Genomic DNA, 23,932 nt, shown 5'->3' on the forward strand with positions numbered 1-23,932 from the left:
CCTCAGCTTGGAAAGAGATGGGGGCAAAGGGGAGACAGAGTCAGAGCACTCCACTCCAGCAGCTTCCAGACAGTACAATGCCAACACAAGAGAGAACCATCCTCCTTGCTAGGAACTAGAATCTAATGGATAATTATATTTTTGCTGTTTTGGAAAGAAGGGAAATGGAGGAAGGAAAAGGGGTGTGGTAGATTGAGTCTGACAGTGCTGGCTCCCAAATTGAAAAGCCACGACCACAGGATATAATATCTCTTTCTTCCACATCTTGTGTCCTGTACCAGCCATGGCGAGGTAAAGTCCAAACTTTGCAACCACTTACAAACAGCCTGCTTAAATGTTTACATTTAGTAATTCCATTTAATTCAGAAAGGTATTTTACATTACAGCATAAATAACACACCAAAAGCATAACATTGCCAAGTCAAAATAGAACCTTTCTTAAAATGAAACATTCCAGCTGACTTCAGACAAAGCTTTTTTCTCCCCCTAAAATGCCAGTTGGTAGGAGATTTCAAAATTTCAACTTTTGTTCCAGTGTAAGGTGAAAAAAATTGACATCATTTCTTGAGGAACAGAAATTACCTGTTAGATCTACACCTACTATACTTGATCAAAGTCATCACATACTCCTCAGATGAGGCTGGAAAAGGGGTGTAGTGCCTCTAATCTGAGCGTGGGCTGCGTGGCTACACCCTTTTTAAGTAATTCAAAGGCTTTGCAGTAGCTCACTTCCCCTTTCCCTCCTGCTCATGCTACCCCTGGGGCCTCTTTTTGCTCTGGTTCACTTTCCAAAAGCCCAGCCTGGGGGAGTGAGCTCTCTGGATCCCTCAGCTAGCCACTGGCTCGGGCCTGCGGGTCCCCTCCCAAGGGAATTTTCTTCACAGGAAAATGCAGTGTAGGTACACAGAATTGTATGTTCACACAAGCATGCATTCTTGCACAGAAAAAAAAAAAAGAAAGAAAACAGATTTACTTGTTACAAATAGTTCCTACTTCAAATTGATCAGGAAAGCAGTGAGTGCTACTGGTCAGGCAATACTACATGAAATAGATAAATCTAGGAAGCTAAGCCAGCAGACATGGGTTACTACCTTGCAAAAAAACACTGAGGGGAAAAAAACACATCAGTGTACAAAGCTGGACCTGGAAGGGCAATACTTCAAGGCAAAAGCATTGGACTCAGATCTCGGATGAAGAGGACAGAGCAATAGTCTGAGGGTTTAAGTGAAAGACAGGCAGGAGGGAAGGCCCTTCTGGCTGCGGTGGGATGGTCGGTGAATCTGTGTGGAAGCCACAGCTACAGATAGGATCGTAGCTGGAGGCAAATAATGAGGAACAGGGAAATCAAAATACCAAAGGAAGTTTTTAAAGTTATTTGGCTTTAAAGAGATTATTTTCCCATATGTTGATAACAAAAAATAAATTTCAGCCACTGTTTTTTCTCATTGCTGCTTTTCCACACCCTATAGTTCCTCAGGGTACAAGCAGAAGTTAGAGATTACACCATGATTTTATAAAACCAGCTTCATGGCAACACATGCTGTCACCAGGCAGCATGTGTCTACTTCAGTTGACCTTACCCAGTTACTTAATTTTAGGATTCACTCTAACAAAGGTTAAGACATTAAGGTTTTAGAAAGCTATACCAAATAATATCATTGTCAGAGATTACTTTCTCATATAATAGTTTCATTAAAAATCAGGTAAATAGATGAAGGGTCATCATGTAAGGAAGCTCACTGAAATTGAAATTCACATTTCAAGGCAACAGCACTGCTGCCTGACATACGTGCATGCTCTAGTGTGTCCCTTTGGGGAGTGGGAAATACTTGCGTCTTTTTGACTTGCATAAATGACAGGAAAGTCATAGGAGGAAATCCTCTACAATCTTAGCTTTTTTAATTAGACAAGGGAACAAGGAGGAGAGGCAGCTTGGTGTGCTCTTTTTAGGCCAGTCAACAAACATCCATTGTTGTGCTTCAACATGTATTTTCAATTGTAAAATCGTGGCTTATGCGTGGGTGGGAAAATGCTCTGTGGTTCAGCAGCAGTGTTCATTATACGCACGCTCAGGTTACACCAGGGGAAATGTATCCCAGCGCCTCTGCTCGGGAACTGTCGCCCTGTGTGTCATCCCCTTCGATTATCCTCACCTCCTTAAAGCAATTTTGTGCAGATTATCTGTGGGCACGGGTTATCTGAAGTGTGCTATGCCTTGATTGAAGGGATGGTGAAGCCACATTAGGGCCCAAGAGGGAAAACTCTTTCATGTTTCATCATGTTACGACGTTCCCAGCTCTTCTCTCTCAAGATTATGCTTGTATCCCTTCAACAGAGACTGTGTTCTGTAAATACCATGGCTTCAGTAGCCCTTGCTGTTGTCAAGCAGAGCTAATAAAACTAGCAGCAAGCTGAGCTCAGCCTCTGCAAGCGACTGTCTGCTAGAGCCTTCTCATACGATATTTCTCTCTCTTCCTTGGGCCTGCCCCAAACAACCAGCCTGAAGGACACCCTCCGCGTGGAGAGTACTGGATGAGGACTGCCCCCGAGTCCCCGAGGTGCCTGGGCAGAGGGTGCTGGGGAGGCTCTGCAGTGGCGTTTGGAGCAGCTGCAGCACCTCAGTGGTCACAGACGGAGCTGGGACCGTTTCTGAGTGAGGAACTGGAGAAGGCTCAAGTCTTGACAGAGCAGCTCTGTCGTCAGGTGGGGAGGATCTAGCAAGGGCAGGCACTGCCAGACAGATTTATATATACAGAGAATATAATTATACTGTTTAACCTCTTCAGGAAATAAGTCTAAAAACTCACTAATGAGCATCACTGTCACTCCAGAGCTAACAAGCTCCTTAAAGTTTTGTGACTCTCCAGAATACATAGTTTAACGATGCTCAAAGCCCTCAAAAACAGAAAAATAAAGAACTGACAAATATTGAAATTTTATGTCCGAGTACCAAAAGCTGTCTGATATGAATCAATAAATGTCCAGCTTTGCCCTGCTCAGTGGTGTGCTGCAGCTACTTCGTTCAAAACTGAGCAACAAGTGCACAGCACTCAGATAAATAACAACTAAGCTGAAGGGTTTCATTCTATCTCTTGATTAAGAAAAAAATTTTTTAGGCAAGTCGCACTAAGCAGAGGTTCCTTCACTTGTTCTGTGCTTAGAGCAGTGAATCTAATGCAATAGATATCCTCATTTTCAACTTCTGCTGTTGTTATCCCCATCAGAAGTCATCTGCCTTCATGGATAGGAATGCTACCAGGGAAGCGCATGCTCCTTCTCCACCCTGCTGCTAGGTTGTGTTCAGCCACTAGTTACTCTTCCAGAAGTATAATACACAGTTTTTCCCCTAGATATATGAGATTGCACTCGACTTTTTAGGATTAACTTTCTCTGAATGGGTCCAATTTATCCTAGAATCCATATCACGCTGTGCGATGTCTGTTGCCATCGTGATTTATCACTTCATCTGTGCTTTTGGCATCTGCAAATACAGTCGCTTGGTGGTTTTATATTTGTTTCCAGATTATTCATTAAAATATTACCTAAGGTCAGGTATGTACGTTTTTGATGCTACTTTGTAAGATCTGTCATAACAGCATTTCTTATTCCCTGTGTATCTTATTCATATTATATAATAACTTATTTTAGTTTGAAGGCCATGGAAGACTAAGTTAAATACCCTACAGAAGTGTATTACATCAGCACAGTTACAAACCTCATTATATTTGTAAGTTCATCAGAGCACAACCTCGAGTTCAGCTGCCAAGTCCTATTTCTAAACCATGTTAGTGAGCATCAATATCATTTTATGGCTGAACTTCATCTTTTACATTCATAACTGATGAGGTCAACCATGTCGTTTGAGTCCAGCATTGCAGGACTTCCATCGTATGCTCAGAATTGTTAACAATAATTAACAGCAAGACAGAAAACTTCTCAGCCAACTCTTCCAGGATTATTGGGTGAAAGTTCTCTCTGCTTTCCTTTTAGAATATTTATCCTAATTAAAGTAGTTTAATACTTCCGTTTTTCATTATGGGGTGGTGAATTATCCAATACCCTGATCAGATATAAATACATCCTTTTGCTCCTTAGCAAATACTGTAGCTAACTGTTGAACACTTCTTTGCACCATTAGTCCACTCCTATCAATCTAGTTCTGAGTCTTGGCTGCTCTTTTACCTTGTTTTATTTGTACTTAGATTTCCTTCTATTGTCCCTAGTTTTACTAGGCTTGAATTTTCTTTGGCTTCATTTGGTAATTTTTATTGACATATTTGTGATTGCTATCTACTTCTAACTATTGTCTTTCCTTCCTTTTCTGGAAAGGGGTTTTAATGAAATTGTTCATTTTAATATTTAAAATATTGTGGAACACTTACCATATAATCAAGTTTTCTGATACACACCCTGATTTTCGTTAATAGTGTTAAGTTTCTCCTCTAATACGTTCTCAGGTTTTCTTACTTCTTAACTAATTTTTTTTTTCTGGGAAACTAATCAGGCAGATGTAGACAATTTATCTGTATGTGTGTATCTAAGTAAATACATACACATCTATAAATGCCTACTCAGCCATAAACACGTACGCATGTAACAGATCTTGGCTGAGTCTGTACTCTGCCCTTATTTGATGCAATTCGTTGTGAGCACTGATCTTAACGCCACCACAAGCTTCCAGCCTTTACGTCATTCCAGCCCTTCCCACCACGGTCAGGTCTGTTTGTGTGTACCACTTGCTGGCTATTGGAAAATTATTGTTTGTAATTCCTAAAATCTCTAATGTAGTTTTACCACTGTTTTCATGAGACTTCCATTCTTCATACATCAATGACGACAATGCCATTTTTATTTTCACATATTATTGACAGGCACTTAAGGGCTTATTTGGGGTTTTTAATGCTTTTTTAAAAAGCATTTTATTTTTATTCTTCATGATTTAATGTTTTCCATGCATTATTCATACTTACATTAAGTCAGATTTTAAATGCATTTGTGATTTACCAGAAAAACCCTACAGTTTTAGTCCCTGATTGATTTTCTTTTATGACCTTTGCACTTAATTATCTTACAGTGGCTAATGACATTTTATCACATTATATTATTAATGCAATGATATGCAAAGAAATTAACTTTGGGTATAACTGAGATCTAAATCTTAACCAAGTGACACCAAACATAACTCCACAATAGACAAAATTAGAGTTCAGCCAGTGGCATGGTATTACTGTTTTCCTGGTGGTTTATTTGATACTAAAGAAAACCAGTAACTGACAGAGGAAATTCATTGACTTGATTCTGACTGACAAGATTCCAGATATGCTGGAACATACTTTGTTGCGGTTTCTATAACAATGCCTACTGCTGCCCTGATTTTTGTGGGGTTTACCTAAGATGAGATATAATTCTTCTTAGATCTGCTTTTATTATTCATCAGTGGAGGAGCATATGAGTAAATAGTAAGCACAGGCAATATTGCTGTCCTTCTGTTGTCATTACATATTTGATTTGTCAAGTTAATAACATGGCTGTAAAAACTCTTTATATGAGATAATCATCACTGCAGAGTTTGGGCCCAGAAAATGGTGATATCTTCCTCCAAAACCAAATCTGTGATGGAAATTTCCAAGAAAATCACTTTGACAGGAGATTACTAGTTTTACTGCAGGCCAGATGCAAACTGAAATATACCAAAATTGCTGATGCTTTCATCTTGGAGTCGCCAAATCTACTGCATTTCCCTTTTTATTTCTTCCTCAGAAGTGGGTCATACTTGACTTTGCTTCTGTAAAAATATTAAGTTACAGAAAATGCACTGGATACTGAAAAATATATACATATATTGAGACATGCCCAGATACTAGTTTTTCTGATTCTATATTCAAATTTCCTCGATATTAAAGAGAAAAAGTAATAATCTGTCATAATAAAAAAATATTCTGCCCAAAAGATATTGAAACCTATTCCAACTGTACCTAATAGAGCAAATACAACTTTTAGCCACGTAAGAAAAACCTAGACAGATCCCAATTCACTTATGTGCATTACTAAATATATCGTAAAGTTTCCTGTACTTGTAGAAATAAGTGGGAATACTACCTTTGTTCTTTGGGTGTTCATGTACTTGGGGACACCTGGAAGGAATCTTCATTTATTTTTATTCATCACAGGCAAAAATAACCTGACAGTTGCATTGGTAGGTTGCTTTGACAGCTGCATTAAGGCCACCGTGTGATGTTTGTACATATTCAGCTCCTTCCAGGATTCTCCCTTGCCTTTGGAAGTCATTTCCACTGCGGGCAGTGAAGCTCCATGCACGGGGATGCATGATGTGAGACAACACGTCAAGGAAAATCATAGCTTTCTTTCCACAGCTCAGTAGTCCTTGCGCACCTTAACATCCACTAAAATTAACCTGTGTTTGTGTCCATTGCCAACACAAGGACCTGCCTCATGTCTTCCATTGCCCTGTGTCGTTATTTGCTGCAGACGTCCCCATCACAGCTATCATCAGAGTACTGGATGAAGAAGTAAGAGGCTAAAAACAGGCCAAACAATCAAGTCAAAGAATCAAGGTCCTTCATAACCTTTACAAATAGAGAGAGCAGAAGAAATTTCTCCCAAATATCTACTGTCATTGTTTATAATTTTTAGCCATCACTTCTTTCCCTATTTTCTTTGACAGTGGTAGGTGATGGTCCGTCATGCTGGCACAATGAATGTGGGCCATTGCTGTCTGCATCTGAGAGAACACCACCTCCAGTGCTATGACAATTTATTTTAAAAAGTAATCACTGACTGAATTATCAGCTTCAAGGTAACAGCGGTAGGCAGCGGTAGGAGAGTGCCTTGTCACTTGCATCTATGCTCAACGGTTACATGCCTTGGTAGTTAAAACAGCATCACTGCCAGCTTTCGAACTTCTCTTAAAAACAGGAGCATTCTGTAAGTATGCATCACAGAGAGGCACAACAAATATGCTGGGTTTGTTTGATTTTGACACTTTTTAGGCTTTAAAAAATTCCAGGTCACGCCTACCTCCTGGATACTTCAAGAGCTCAGTACCCTCCCCATCCACAGCACCCCTTCGTTCAGGGAAGTAACAAGCACTCAGTTTTGTGATGTTCTCTTGAAGAGCTGGTTTTCTTAGCCAGCATCAACCAGGGGAGCTTCACCAGGAAAAAAAAGGGGGGGGAGGTGATTCTGCCCCTCTGCTCCACTCTCGTGAGACCCCACCTGGAGTATTGTGTCCAGCTCTGGGGGCCCCAACATAAGAAGGACGTTGCCCTCTTGGAGTGAGCCCAGAGGAGGGCCACGAAGATGATCAGAGGGCTGGAGCACCTCTCCTATGAAGACAGGCTGAGAGAGTTGGGGCTATTCAGCCCGGAGAACAGAACACTCCGGGGAGACCTTCTAGCAGCCTTCCAGTACCTGAAGGGGGTCCTACAGGAAAGCGGGAGAGGTGCTTTTTACAAGGGCATGTAGTGACAGGACGAGGGGGAATGGTTTTAAACTGAAAGAGGGTAGATTTAGATTAGATATTAGGAAGAAATTCTTTACTGTGAAGGTGGTGAAACACTGGCACAGGTTGCCCAGAGAGGTTGTGGATGCCCCCTCCCTGGCAGTGTTCAAGGCCAGGTTGGATGGGGCTTTGAGCAACCTGGTCTAGAGGAAAGGTGTCCCTGCCTGTGGCAGGGGGGTTGGAACTGGATGATCTTTAAGGTCCCTTCCAACCCAAACCATTCTATGGTGCTATGATTCTAACATTCTGCTGAAAAAACGGGGTTCCCCCCGCCCCTTTCCCAGCACGGGGGAGAGCGACCACTATCTGAGACCGCCGCCCCCGCGGCTCCGCGTTCGTCGCCGCCCGGCGAGGGCTCGCCGCAGGCCGGGGCCTGCTCGACGGGGCGCAGCGGCGCCGTGGCCTCGGCCGTGTGCGGCGGCGAGCGAGCAGCGGTGGCGGCCGGCCCTGGGGCAGCCGCCTGCCCCCTGCTTTGAGTGCGCCGCCTGCCCGGAGGTGCTGCGCCGCCCCCCGCGGGCACCCTGCGGACACGCGTGAGTGCCCGGGGCCGGCGGCCGGAGCCCCGCGGCCGAACCGCCGGAGGTGCCGCCGCCGCCAGCCCGGCCGCATCGACCCCAGCCCCGGGCGGCGGGGCTTTCCGCTGCCCGGCCCCGGGAAGTCTCCTGCCGGCGAGGGCAGGCGGGAGGGCGGGGTGTGGGGTCTGGCAATGGGAGAGGTTTGGGGTGCGGACACCCGGGGTTCGCCCGGGCGGGGAGAGGGCGGGGAAAAAGCCGAGGAGAAGGGGGAAAGTCCGCTTGGAACTGAGGAGAAATAGAGTAATTGTGTTTCATCAGCGATTCGCATACCGGTAAGGGTAAAGCAGTGGCACTGTGTGCGCACGCTTCCATACGCGGTGGGCACAGGTAAAGCAGCTCCGGAGCCAGCCCGTTTGAGATTGAATTACGTTAAGTAAGTTGTGTCTGTTTCTCTGCTGACTGCAGAGAGAGGTGGTGACAGCTGTGTTCAATTTTTTTTCTGTTAAATACCTAAAAATACGTCTAGATTCATCCCAGGTTCATCTGCTTAAGGGTAGGATGTGCCAGAAAATAATTTTTGGGATAGCTGCTTTAGGATAAGGCCAATTATTCTGGATCCCTTAAAAAATCATTGTGTAAAAGCAGCTGTTCTAAAGTGAGTGTGTGCTTCTGGTTCAAATTCCAAGTGAGTATTTCTAGTAGTTGTCTTCATCACAAATTTAATGCGAGCCATAATTGAAGTATTGTCCCTAATCTGAATCTTGTCCTGATGCAAGAATAGCATAAAGATCACATCTAGAATCAGCACAGAGCAATGAATACAGGTGTAAAATGCAAGAACAAACGTGAACCATCTGCTAGTGACTCCCTTAAAAACATGGCACCTGGCACAGGCATCCTTCTAGTGATAACGGCAGTCAGAATTATGGCTTAAACCAGTGTTTAGGAATAATTTTTGGGGGGAAAAAAAAAGAAAAGAAAAAAGGATAAAAGGCTTTCTAGCATGTTTCTGAGCCCCTTCTTCATTTCCAGGACCACTTGTTGGCATCAGAAACTATAGGCAACTTTGCAGAGTGGGTTCCAGCTACGCAGCTGCGCCTTTTCTGCTATTGACCTGGCAATGCTTGGTTTTATTATTTATTTCAGGTCAGAGATGATGGAAAATTATGTGCTCCTGAGCTGAGACATACACATATATGTAGGTCTAAAAATGCAACTGTTTACAGTACCCTCAGTATCTTCAAGAACTAATGTATTAGCTTTTGTTGGATTCGAAAAGTGTTATGCAGCCTTTAACTAGAGACTTGAGGCAATTGGAGGCTGAACGTAAGGGGGAAAAAAAGCAGGGCTTTAGCAATGTTCAGGGTCAATATCCTGAGATGCTTAGGTCTTATTTCATCTACCTGCACTGTTTTGAAGTTTTGTTTGTTTATTTGTTTTAACTATTTAGGTATAGACTGCGCAAATAAAGCAGAGTGATAAACTGGGTTAAGGATGGAGGATTTTTTGTTATTGAACCTGAAATTCTTGCAGATGGTTTTTATAGTCAACTAAACAAATCACTGACTAATAGCAAAAGGCTATTTGTGTGTAATGCATGAGTGTAGTTGTTCTTCACCAATTTGTATATCCTTTATATTAACTTTTTTTCCTGCTACTGACCGTTTTAGGGGGAGTGTGAACAAACTGGCAAAGGGTAGTCTGATTTTATATTTTGTGACTTTAAAAGGGGAAATCTCTCAGACAGCATGTGTGAACCTTGTACAGAGTTATTTATAGAAGACTCATCTGTTTCTCAGGGAAACGAAGAAACCTTTTCAACCCTGTCTAAAGTACAGGAATAATGTAAGCTAAAACCTGCCCGAGGGCAAACCGTGTGTAACAATTCAGAGTCTATCCTTGGACTGGGAGCGTGTTGGGTATTGGCTGTACTCTCTTTGCACTTTGTGTAATCATTTATACTTCTGTGAAGTAACTGCAAAATACCACCTTCTGTCTGACTTAGGCTTTGATTGTATTTTACATGGCTCCGTGGAGCTATATATGAAGGCAGATTCCAAAGAAGAGATTACAGCCGAAATCCTCCTATAGATCGATCACAGGCTGTTAATTATGTTAGCAGTGCAGTTGGAGAGTGCCCTGGCAAGCTTGGCAAGTTGTTTTACAGCGGCTTAAGAAGGTTTTGCCTCAGCTTCCAACCCCACTTGTCTGCTGGAGTTGCTAGCTATGAGGCAGAGATGCTGGGGGCAATGTGGACTCGTGTGTTAGCAGCTCTGGTGCAAAGGTTGGCATTTCAGCAACTGGGAAAGCAGGTGGATTTGCACTAAAATGCCAAACTCAGTAGAAGTATCTGAAAGATAAGCACGTGATACCTTCTGCTGGGTTGGAGGGTTGGGAGACGAGACGGAAGGAAGGAAAGGTGGGTAACATTCAACAGAGGCAGTGAGGAGGGTGCGAGTGGCAACATCCTGAATTGGCACAGCATGACCACCAGTACTAGCTGGTTTGACCACAGTGTTTTATGGTTTCAGGTGGGTCTCTTCTGGAAGCTACTGCATTTAAATCTTCAGGCAGAACTGGCAAAACAGAAGATGTTCCTGCTCCTTACCTGTTTCAGTGCAAAGTCAGCAGTTTATTTAAGTGAAATTTCACATTCATGCAGCTGGGCTTGCAGACACAAGTTAGCTCCTGGCGCTTCTGCTGCAGGGCTGTGAGACTTAGCAGAGGGGCACAAGCACAAATTTATCAGAGAGGTGCAAGGACTTTTGCCACATCCTTGCTCTTACATGTCTGATGTCTGCATGCTCACCCAGGCTGAGCAATATGCTCACTGGGGGTTGCAGTCTGGCACAACAGCTTCTTCCAGCTCTTCCAAAGCCAGAGGGGCAGTCAGTCAGTGGGTGTCCTTTCTTTTGTCCTTCCTTGCAGCCCCAGGCTGTCACTCTACCCTTCAGATCCCTGTCTCGACATGATGGGGAGCCATAATCTAATGCAAAGAAAGGCCGGCTCTTGTCTCATTAGCACTGGGACTTTGCAATGGTGCTCAGATAGCGAAGGGCAGTAATGTTTTACACCTTTGCAGGAAGATTCACCAAAGCTTATCTGTCATATCCATAACTGACAAAAAGCTTTCAAAAGCAGCTACAGTGACCACTAATCCAATCTGCTTTTATTACTAAAACCAGAGAAGTGAAGAGGCTAGGACACTCCCAGAGGTAGGTATGCCTTTACCCAGTCCAAACCCTAACATGGCTATATCAGAGAACCACTTATCACACAATAGCCTAACACTTCCCCTGCGACTGCTGCCTAAAACCAAGTGTAATTCTCTGATTCCTGACTTCATCACGTCCTGACTTCATCCCATATTGGAGAAATTCCCTCATCTTAACAACCTGGATGGTTGTCCCTCAGAGGAGTGTCATGGAGTGTTCTTCTGTTTATGGGCTCAGGAAGGCTTATAGTAAGCTATCAGCATGCATGTTTGTGACATTGTCCAGCAGCAACATTACAAAAATGAAATAATCTTTATGGTAGGTTTTGAAATCGTGGACGGCAGGCTTTGCCTGGCTCACGGAGGACGGGTTCCTCGCTTCTGCTCTCAAATGAGTTCTCACAGTCACACGCATTGCAGTGCTACCAGGAAGCTCAGCTTGTCTGTGTTCAGTGCTCTGCTTAATGCAAGTAAGGTTGCAGGAGCAATACCCACAGTCATCTTAACAATATATCCTAAAAAGAACAAATATCCTGCAATGTTACAATGCGTTTAGTGCAAAATTTAAATTCCTTTTTATATACCCTGCCTTATTTGAAGCATGTTTTGGGGGGATTATCACATTTGTTTTAGTTTGTTTCTATGTATAGATTCTGTCATTCCTGTATTTCTGCAAATTTAAAGAATTAATGTGTGGACGTGCCCTTACTGCTGCACTTATCTTCCTTCTGAAGGAATTCCAGCCACTGACATTGCCAAGAGGATGGAGAGCACATACCAAAATTGGACAGAATGTGAAAGACAGGTTTGCAGTCTTGAACATTAACTACTAAATAATTCCAGAGATGTATCCATGCATGAGAACTAATACTACTGAGATCCCTTTCTAAGGGCATGTCTAAACAGAGAAACTCCACCAGCATGATGATGAAAGAATACATTTTTGTGATTTATCAAGTTCCGTATTTAAAAGAGCTGTGAAACACTCTGCCAGTGCCATTGCAAATATTAATCTCAAGCCTAGACCTATGGGAGCTGAATCTTCTTGACTTCCTATGTTGGCGTTGGCTTTGGCTGGAGAAAGGACAAATCACTTTCTTTAATATACTATGACTGCCTAATTATAAAAATCCTGGCTACAATTGCATCTGTTAAAACACAAGACAAAGATATAAAATTTTGTGATATTTTTTTTTTTTAAACACCCACACACACACATTTTGGTAAAGCTACCTGAATAGAGCTTTTTTCCTTAAATCTAAATAAAGCCTTTGAAACATCACTTACATGGAAATGAAGCTTTAAATGCTACTGTTTGACTGGAACATGTTAATCATGTTTCATCAAAATAAGGTGCAGAGCAAAAGGTTAACAGGACCTTGTGGTGGAGGACAGGGCGTATATGAATAGGAAAAACAGTTAACGAAGATTGAATTAGTATACATTTACTTGAAAATTGATATAAAACCAAGTATTTTCTCCCATGTTCGTGAATATTTACTCTGTGCCTCTTTCTGTATAATGAACACTCTTCAATCTTGCTCTCCCCTCATATTTTTATACCCGTGTTGTTTTGGGGGAAGAGATTATACATTTTAGATCTGACTCCCTCTTATTTTTTCTCTGAATGGATTCACATCTGGCTTGTATAATTTCTCCTGTCTTTGCTCCTGCAAAACAGTACCCTTAAATCTTTCTTGTCTAGCAGCAGCAGTGTGAAAATACCATAAAATGGAAACCAGCAAGTAAATGTGTGAACTTCAGAAAGACTGCTATTTGCAGGGTTGTGGGGAATTACAGAGAACATAAGAAAAGCAGCAAAAAAGTTTATTTGTTGTTAACACTATTGGTTCTTTACCTTTTTGCGATGGATTTTCTATTTCAGAAACATCTGCTTAAAACTAACAATGAAATGCATGAACTGCAACACCTTGATATTAACAGTAGCTAAATATTGAATTTAATGTCAATATTTTTTTTTTTAAATTGTGTTTTGCAGAAGGAACCCAATTGTAACAGGTATGTTGAGAAGTGCTGAGCTACACATGGTTTAGCTAGGCTTCTCAATACTTAGTAGAGCTTAAGTACTGCTTTTTGCTGTTCAGTGGCAGAGCACAAGAAGTGACCTGAGTATGGATATCTGCAGGGGTTTATAATCTTTCTTACGGCTGCAGAAAATGTTGTCTGTGTTTCTTGCATAAAGCCATCAGTGAGGCCACTAAGATATGTTGAAGAGTGCATTTAATGCATTGTAGTGACAAGACACCTTTGTACGTTGTTTCTGATATTTGGCAGACTACCCTTGGCAAATGCTCCCGTGGTGTCTCAGTCACACCAACACGTGGATTGCTGTGTTAGTATAAACCTAATTTCATTTGCAGTTTCCACTCAGGGAGTGGAAATCACAATTAAGTGGCTGAAGCATGAGCATGTTTGTCATTCTGCTGCTTCTGCAGTCAGGATGATCATTTCTAGTGGAGCCACGGAACCAACATCTGGGACAGGGTTATTTTAAATTTCTTCACCAAGATTCACCAGAACCAGTCATCAATGTTTAAAGGTTAAAAATATAGAATAACCTATAAGTAATATTAATGTCTCTGCACTGTTTCTGAGAAAATAATATTTTAATATCTCAACATGGTGACTTCTTAGCATTTCATATTGTTTTTCGTCATAGAAAATACATCAGGATTCTGCTTCACCAGTTTTGTTATTTAGAGGTTCTGAGTTAAAGGAAAGAGCCAGTAGCAGCAGCAATATAAAACCCAAATCTTATCCTTAATGAATCTGTAAAAAGTTTTGCTGGTGACTTCACTGAGGTCAGAATCCAGCCCTCAAGCTGGAAATTTTTTGTTTTTAACAGAGTTGGTCTAGATTTTCACCACTAAAAACAGAGCAAGAAGTGAACTGGGAGGGTCCTTCTCCCCGGATTAGAAATGTTTCCCTATTGCCTCCCTAATTTCATTCCAAAATATTAAGGGTTGACATAAGGAACAAATAAAATCACCACAAACTAATAATTTCTTCACTCTAATTCACTTTACTCTTATAAGCTGAATGTTATTATTATAGAATGTTTTAGAGCAATACTGAACCAGTAACAAAACACTTGAGAAACTGAGCCAGTAGGAGGAGGAGATGCGTATTCTTCCCTGGGTATAGCCACAATGTTGTAATAAGGCTTTGAACTACAAAATACTCAGAATGATGCACTAGCGTGAATGTGTCATGGTGTAAAACATAACAAGCTGCTGCTTCTCGTGGCTTAGATACGTCTGAGTGAAATGAGAGCTCATTTAAGAACTTGTGAAAAATATAGAGAAAAATATGGACCTGTACAGGAGCTTGGAGATGCTGCAACAAGGTAGACCTTAGTGATGATGACATTGCAAAAGCACTTTTGAGTTTGTTATCACAACATAGTAAAGTCAAACTGGTAGAAGAATTCTCAGATTTTTTTTAAAATTAGAACTTGTTTCTGTTTTATAGAATTGAACATGAATTCTTTACTAATATTTTAAAATCATAATACTCAAATATTACTTAAAATGGACACTTTTTTTGTGTATGACTACAAAATAATACATTTTACTTGCAGTTAGTATGATTTTGATAGGATTTAGCTGCACGTGACCTGTTTTGTAGAAACAACCATATTTTGACAAGTCAGCAGTTTTTGCTATTTTTCTTCGGGGAGAATTATGTTTACTCCTTTAAAATGGTGGTTATTTCCAGAATGAATAAGACTAATAATAATCTAAATGTACTTGGCTCTCTTCTAATAATTTGTTCTTCATAAATAGTTTTGAAATAAGAAGACTGACAGCTTTTCTTATTTATATATTTGTAGTTTATAGAGAATATATATATTTACAGAATATACGTGTGTTTTATGCCAAAAGTTCAAATTCTTTGTCCTTTTCATTCTCTTCCAGGGCTGGACCTATTAGAGCAATCAATTGGGTGTGTAGCCATTCTACAATGACTGGGGTCTTTAAGTTCAGTGGCCTTTAGTTTTGTCCATTTTAATGATAAGGAGCTATTTTGATATTATTAAAATGCTTTTTTATTTATGTAACTTAAAATCCCTATATAGGCTTTGCTATTTGAATTTCTAAATGACACATTATTCAAGTTGCTTGCTCAGAAGACCTATCTCCTTATCAGTTATCGTTCTTCTGATGCTCAGAAAAACTTAAACATTTATCCGCACATATCTGAAAACTGCACTAGCCTGAAAACAGCGTCTCCACCATGCAACAAGACTCCGTACTGAAAACTAAGTAGGAATCCTCTGCAAGAAAGTGTCGATACTAAACGAGGGCTCCTGAGAATTGGTAGTTTGGTCACGCGTGCTCCAAGTGTATCACAGCAATTAAATTATGCTTTTATCTGATGTCTGTAGTTACAGTGTTCAGTATTTTCATCCATTCTTCTCTAAGGTCATGGTTATGTTGAGTGCTTTTCTGGATCAATATCCTGACATGCTGGCACTGATCTGTGCAATGTTCACAGTGACCATTAGCAAGGCTGACTTTTTGCCAGCACATCATACATCACACCCAGGTACGTGTCATACATCCATGCTGCATTTTAGCTATGGCAAAAGAAGCTTCTAATGATATCTGTCCAAAGAAATCTAAATACTTCTTTTATTGCTTTTAGCATTAAGTATGTATCAGTTCTATCTGCAGCCACGAACAGTATACTACCTCTTATTCCCAGATATTCCTGTCCTTATTGCCAGTGTGAAGTAGATGAGGATGAGCTAATGGACCATTGTCTCGCTTACCACAGATCGGAAAGGAGAGGAGTAGTAATGTGCATAAGTACATATTTTACTGAATTCACATGTTAAGCTGATTAATTCTAGCAAGCATACTGACAGGAAAATATAAACAAAGATAAAGAAGGACTAGTTGGAGACATTAAGGTTGGGAACAGCCTTGGCGACAGTGATCACGACATTGTGGAGTTTAGTATTTTACAAGGCAGAAGTAGGGCAATAAGTAGGATTACAACCCTGGACTTCTGCAGGGCCAACTTTATACTCTTCAAAGCTCTACTTGCAGGAGTCCCACGGGCTAAGCCTCTGGAGGGCAAAGGAGCCCAAGAAAGTTGGTCAATTTTTAAATACCACTTCCTCCAAGCCCAAGATAGGTGCGTTCCCTTGAGTAAAAAATCGGGTAGACGTGCTAAGAGACCTGCATGGATGAGCAAGGAGCTTCTGAAGGAAATCTCGTGGAAGAAAGAAATTTACATTTCGTGGAAGAAGGGTCTTGTCACTTGGGAGAACTATAGGGAAGTTGTCAGGACATGTAGGAAGGCAACAAGAAAGGCCAAAGCCCTCTTAGAACTAAAACTGGCGAAGGAAGTAAAGAGAACAAAAAGGGCTTCTTCAAATATATCAGTAGCAAAAGGAAGAAGAGGGAAAGTGTGGGCCCTCTGCTGAATGAGACGGCAGCCCTGATAACCACGGATGCAGAGAAGGCAGAGTTGCTGAATACCTTCTTTGCTTCAGTCTTTAATCCTAAGACCAGCCCTTGTGATCTCCAAAGCCTGGATGTAGGAGAGGAAGCCTGGAGGAGGGAAGACTCTCCACTAGTCAGTGAAGACTGGATTAGTGATCAGTTATGGAAATTGAATACACATAAGTCCATGGGCCCCGATGAGATGCACCCAAGAGTGTTGAGAGAACTGGCTGATACTGTTGCTCTACCGCTCTCCATCATTTTCACAAGATCGTGGCAAACAGGAGAGGTGCCTGAGGACTGGAGGAAAGCCAATGTCACTCCAGTCTTCAAAAAAGGCAAGAAGGAAGATCCAGCAAACTACAGATCAGTGAGCCTCACCTCCATCCCGGGAAGGGTGATGGAGCAGCTCATTCTGGAGGTCATCTCTAAGCACATGGAAGAGAAGAGGGTTATCAGGAGTAGTCAGCATGGATTTACCAAGGGGAAATCATGCTTGACTAACCTGATAGCATTCTATGATGTCGTGACTGAATGGGTAGATGCAGGGAGACCAGTGGATGTAGTCTACCTTGACCTTAGCAAGGTGTTTGACACAGTTTCCCATAACATCCTCGTGAGCAAGCTCAGGAAGTGTGAGGTAGAAGAACAGACAGTGAGATGGATTAAGAACTGGCTACACAATAGAGCCCAAAGAGTGGTAATCAATGTTGCCAAGTCCAGCTGGAGACCTGTAACTAGTAGAGTCCCCCAAGGATCAGTGCTGGGTCCAGTCCTGTTCAACATCTTCATCAACGACCTTGATGAAGGGACAGAGTGTCTTCTCAGCAAGTTTGCTGATGATACGAAGCTGGGAAGTTTGACTGATACACCTGAAGGCTGTGCAGCCATTCAGCAAGATTTGGACAGATTGGAGAGCTGGGCAAAGAGGAACATAATGAGGTTCAACAAGAATAAGTGCAGAGTCCTGCACCTGGGAAGGACTAATAAAATGCACCAGTACAGGTTAGGAGGCGATCTGCTAGAGAGCAGCTCCGTGGAGAAGGACCTTGGAGTCCTGGTGGACAACAAGTTATCCATGGGACAGCAATGTGCCCTTGTGGCCAAGAAGGCCAATGGTATCCTGGGGTGCATTAAGAAGAGTGTGTCCAGCAGATAGAGGGAGGTCCTCCTCCCCCTCTACTCTACCCTAGTGAGACCACACCTGGAGTATTGCGTTCAGTTCTGGGCTCCCCAGTTCAAGAGGGACAGAGATCTACTGGAGAGAGACCAATGGAGGGCTACAAGGATGATTAAGGGACTGGAACACCTGCCTTATGAGGAAAGGTTGAGAGACCTGGGGCTTTTTAGTCTGGGGAAGAGAAGACTGAGAGGCGATCTGATTAATGTGTATAAATATATGAGGGCTGGGTGTCAAGAGGAAAGGTGCAACCTCTTTTCACTTGTGCCCTACGATAGGACAAGGGGCAATGGATGCAAACTAGAGCACAGGAAGTTCAACCTCAACATGAGGAAGAACTTCTTTACCGTAAGGGTTACAGAGCACTGGAACAAGCTCCCCAGAGAGGTTATGGAATCTCCTTCTCTGGAGATTTTCAAGACCCATCTGGATTCATTCCTGTGTAACCTGCCCTAGATTGGTCCTGCTCTGGCAGTGGGGTTGGACTCGATGATCTCCAGAGGTCCCTTCCAACCCATAACATTCTATGATTCTATGATTCTATAAAATATATTAATTGTTTCAGTGGTTTTGGCAGTTGAGGAAAAACTTAGCTATAGTCATTCCCTCTCCCCCTCTCTCACAGACAAGCATGCATGCATATAATATTTAAAATATTAGCACTCCTATCATTGTGAGCGCTCGTAGGAGCACTGAAAATGGTGTAGAAGTTTTGTGACTGATAAAACATGCAGTTACTTACAGCCAAGAGAACAAGCATTATTAGGTTCAGTGACTTGACTGTTTTTAAATCCCACATGTGCTATTTCTATTGACCTCAGGTTCACATGCAGCATTTGCTGTGTATTCCAATCTGTGTATTGGGGTTATAATTTGAGAACTGCTCATGGGGCCTCATATAGGGCAGTGGGTTTTTTAATTTTCTTTTTTAAGTTAACTTCACATAACTGGCTTCATTCTGAAGGTCCATGGAGGCTGCAAGGTCTTACTGTGACCCTGTTTGTAGGATTGAGGTCCATAGGCTGTAGACTCAGATCTCGATGAGCGTAATTTACTTCCCTGATCGTTATTTGCCAAGGCATTTTAGACTCCAGTTCTCACATCTCACAGAAGAGGTGTTTTGGAGAGGTGACAGACTGAAGGACTTGTAGACAAATGAACCAGTTCCTGCTTCCTGCAGCAGGTGGGATGGGGGAAACCCACTCCACCCCCTTTTACTTTGCAGGTTAGTTTTCACCACTTTAACCATGATCATATCAGTAAGTTATCCTGGAGCCAGAGCCCTGAGTAAATTAAAGGAAGCATTCACTCACCAGTGTATGCTGTATTCACCTTTATCTGAGCTAATGCTTTATTGTATAAGACTTTGCCAAATTTTGTATTTTTCAGATTAGACTCGGTATTTACTTTGGTCAACTGAAATAATTGTCTGTAATTTTTATCACACCTATCAGTCTATAAGCTTTTATTTTTTCACTCAGGGAAAATTCATAAATAGCTGTATTGTGTAGCTGTAGAGCAGAATTCAGCCTTACAACTTAGAAAATTGTTAAATCCTTTGCTCAATGCAGAGTTGCATACACAAGCTGATCCCGAGAGACTTGTGAGTAATATGCATTATACAGTCTTTGTTGCACATTTCTTTGAAACCTAATGTGAAAAACAGTATTCAGAACTATGTTTGCCTACAAATAATGTAAAAGTTATACACAATGAAATGAAAATGTGATCTTTTTAAGTCATACTGGTTTCTTAACTGCTTTAGTTGGTTTGTGAACTGTAGACACCACATTGTTAATACAAAGCTAAGAGAAGGAACATGTCGAGAGGTGCACTTTGTTGTTTGCTACTGACACACTGACCCTTCCCTTTAATTCTGAAATACCTTCGGAATAACTGTTCCTGGATTTCAGGAGTACCTCAAAAAGTGATTCAGCATAGCTATTTCAACTTTTTATTTCAAACTTAGAATAAATATATTGGACTTTTAGTTCTAAAAAGGCACAGGATTTTTTGGTGCATTGTATCATTATGTTCGTTACCATAACACATCATAAAGGTGTTCTTAGTATACAAATGGTATATTAACACACGGTGTATTCCACAATAATCATCATTTTAGCATACACACAGTGTTCTCATGATATTGCTTGAAGAAATACATGATGCAACAACTGCAACTTTTATATTACAGAAAACTCGCAGGAAGTAATTCAGCTTTCTTTTGATGAAGTGTTTTAGGCACTTCTGTTGTAAGCATGCAGATGAATTAATTTGTTATTGATGACCAGAGAAATCCTGTATGTTTCTTGTAGCATCCAAACCATGGCTTGGATGATAAACAAATGGATTATTTTTTATTATTTTATTATTTGAATGATAAACAAATGGGTACATGAATTGTTTGGATGATTGATAAACAAATTTTGTTTTGGGTAAAACAAATGCTTTTATATTACTGTTCTCTTGTAACTAGTAGGAGGGAATATATTAACCATCAGATCTATATAGGTTGACAGTCCTTGAGATGTCTGCAGACACAAATTACACAGCAGAGATTAGCATAATTGACAGCTAATCTGGAAGTGCACTGTGTCTAGCAATATTTGTCTTGCTCAGAGAATGCCATTTGGCCATAACAGATCCACTTATTTCACATTTCTGTTTTTTTAAACACTGATAATATTTCTCTGTAAGACCTCCAAGATGAAAACTGAACAATTCCTTCCATTTATTTATAGTGTGGTCCAATTTGTTGTTTAACACCTGGGAGAGATCCAAGCGATTTCAGCAGAAATTTTATAAGGCATCTTCAACTAAGACATACACTCCATTATGAAGACTACATAGTGAGTAACAGTATTTGCAAACTACTGGACTTGATTTCTTTCTGTGTATCTTCTTCCACACCTTTTACAATCAAGAAGTCATGAAAGGAACTGAGCAGATAACTGCATCACAAAGTCACGAAGCGTGGCAGATGTGAACAGAAACAGCACAGTCTGGTACTCAGAACTGCCAACTTACAGATTCTGTCCTCAGTTCTGTTGCTGTCTAACGGTGGGACAAGGGAAAGTTACTCCGTTACCTCATTTCTTAACAGGTATTATGCATCTGACTCATGTTTATAAATAACTTGGAGATACTCAAATCAAAACCTATGTACTTTAAATGAAAGTTGTTTCAACAACCCATTTTTATTCTGTAAGAACCTAAGATGACACAGTTGTACTTTTGAAAGATGCTTGCAGCTGTTTGCTGTCTGAGTGGGCTGTAAAACAGAAAATGCAGCACAAGCATTAAAATGTTGTTAGAATTTCTCAAGAATACGTTAGTGTTTTCCTGTATTTATGTTTGATCCTCATCCAGACAAAATCTGAAAGAAATATATAAAACTTTTTTTTTAATGGGACAAAAGCACTAAAGAAGATGATGTCTAAATGGAGGGCAGGGATGAAGAACAATCTTAATAATTTGAACTTGTAATTCATGCACGTGGTGGAAACAGACCTATGTATGATAGCATTTTAATGGTAGCTCACACATATATAGCTTCATAAAGTATAGCAAAGACTTGAGTATTTATTTCTATACACAGTAATATAACATGCATCACCAAATTGGACTCTTTAATAAATAGTATTAGCATTGTTGGGTTTTGCATAATCACTCGATTCATCTGTTTCTGCATTTGACATTCTCATTTACTTCAAGTTTCATAATGATTTCTCCTGCTTTATGTTGCAGTGTTTACCACTAAGGACTAGAAAGTTAGGCAGTAAACTTTAACCATGGACGGAAACCCACTGAAACCAGTATTTTGTTAACTGGTAACCCAGGCAGTCAAAATTAAATCCATTAACACATTAATTACTGTCTTGATAGACAATAAAATACCCTTTTTTTTTCTGTCAGGACATAAATTCTGCTGGAGAGGTTCTTGTTGAAAGAGGTCTGGATGGGTCATCCTTAGAATATGTGCATGTGAGTCATCCAAACAGTATATAAGGACTGCTGCAAAAGAGTGGAAGAACATGTTCTGTAGATAAACATGGTCATTAAAATTTAGCCTTTTGCAATTAATGGAGTGTTAGTAACCTGCATGGACATAAAAATGTTGTGGTTTTTTTTCTTAAGCATTGTTTTGTTTTAAATTTTTTTTAAATTAAATTTAAGTTTCATTTAAAAAATGTGTTCTCTTTTTTTTTTTTGTAAGGGTAAAAGAAAATATTATCAGTTTCTCTACCTAAATCACAATGGTCCTGAACTCACTGCTAAGCCAGCATACAGAAACACTGGCTTTGACTGTATCCTTTCCTATTTGTTTGCAGCTCCGTTCCGGGAGCAGGCCAGTCTTTTGTACATTGGTGATGACAACGCAATGCTGGAGGTAGATGACAAACAATGTCTTTTCAGATGCTACAGGACCAAACAAATTGGAACAATCGCCCCCTTGAAAGAGTATCAGGCATACTACCTACTGTCAAGGACAGTATTACTGACCCCATAAGACTGCACATAAGTTTCCATTTACAGTGCAAGATGAGACTCAAAATTAGCAAAATTGGTAAGTGAAAGCCATCTTGAAAGGATAGCAAGAAGTGAATATTATGTTTAAAATAAAATAGAAACCTGTTCAAGAGATTGACACCATCTTTTAACTAACCTGTATTCTTTTTTGTCTATGTAAGTTAAAAAAGTACGCATAGTTTTTTACATCTACAGTAAACATAGTATCTTTCAAAGATGCAGTTGATCTGTAAGAAATTAAAATTCACATTCATGCATAGAAGCATGTACAGTGATTAAAGTAGCTTTAATCACTGGTAACATGCTAACAAGGAAACTCCCAACAGACTTTAAGTCTTTACTAGTAGTTTTTCTTGGAATCAGAAAGTGGCTCCTTTTGGGGAAGAGAAAGATTCAATGTTTCATGTGCCTGGGAAAGTTGCTTTCCTTTCTCTTTGAGAACTGTCCTTGGGAATGAAAACTCCTCAGTCAGAAAGATGGACAGCACTGCTCCAAAGGGTGGAATTTGTGGGAACATTTGAGTAACTGAAAAAAAAATCTGGTCTGCCAGAGCAAAGTAGCCAAAAATATAGGGAAAAAGTTATTTGATTTATGGCTTCCTGCACATCTGAAAAAATGTATAGACAACTTCTTATATGTATGAAATAAACTACCACTGTAGGAGGGTTGTCCTTAGTTTTGTCTGTGGCTGCAAGTGTTCTTCATCAGTAGTGATACAGATACACTTGGCAAGAGCAAAGGATGTCCTTCCCCATGCATGTGGCACCTTCTGATCCCCCTGCAGTTACACAGCTTGCTCTCTTTCCCCTTCTGCTCACATCCATCTTTGACTGCTCCCACAGAACAAATCTTTGCCCTTTTCATATTGGCAAGGAGATGTGCTGTTCTTGCAGCAGCACTGTCAAGAAAGTAACCAAAATAATAGTTGTATAAAAAGTAGTTGTACAAAGTTGTACAATAGCTGTGCAAAGGTGATCTAAAATGTACCTCTTCAGTAGCAGTTGCCCCCTGCAAATGGCAAAATTTTATGAGCAGTTCTGCAAGTTTCCACTGTTGAGATTTTATTTCACAAACACATTTTATCATGAGGAATAAAAAGTTGGCAGGGCCATTGGTTTCATTTAATCTAAAAAGTCTGATTTAAAATGCTTTCCGTCAGATAAATGTGTTTCATAAACTTCAGCTGCCTGATTTTTCTTTATGTGTTGTCTATGTCAATGGCAAAAACTACACAAGATTTACAAAGCTGGTGCCATGCTATATATTGCTCCGTGGCGTACTAGTTGTCAGCTCCAAGGTCACAGCTTTATTAAAGGATCAAGATTTACAATAACGTTAGCAAGAGCATGAATGCCTTCACACACACCTTCCTGTAGTTTACTTCCCTGAGGTCATCTGCGCAATTTCTCCCCCTGCCAAAAGCTACTAATCGATAAATACTGCGGTCTCCTGAACAAAGTTCAGATGGACCTATCATGTTCCTTTAGCAATAAATCT

At 40.7% G+C, this 23,932-nt stretch overlaps 1 protein-coding gene across 1 annotated transcript; it reads left to right on the forward strand.

Annotated features, from left to right (window-relative positions):
• Positions 1-283: 283 nt before the first annotated feature.
• On the forward strand, positions 284-22,415 carry RNF125 (ring finger protein 125). The gene is given in 7 exon segments (XM_068397197.1): positions 284-291; positions 7,807-8,055; positions 11,902-11,938; positions 11,940-12,056; positions 14,524-14,618; positions 15,980-16,083; positions 22,237-22,415. Coding segments are annotated over 7 exon segments (789 nt in total).
• The last annotated feature ends 1,517 nt before the right edge of the window (positions 22,416-23,932 follow it).

This window comes from Nyctibius grandis, chromosome 3 (genome assembly GCF_013368605.1).
Source record: "Nyctibius grandis isolate bNycGra1 chromosome 3, bNycGra1.pri, whole genome shotgun sequence".
In the NCBI taxonomy this organism is placed as follows: Eukaryota; Metazoa; Chordata; class Aves; order Nyctibiiformes; family Nyctibiidae; genus Nyctibius; species Nyctibius grandis.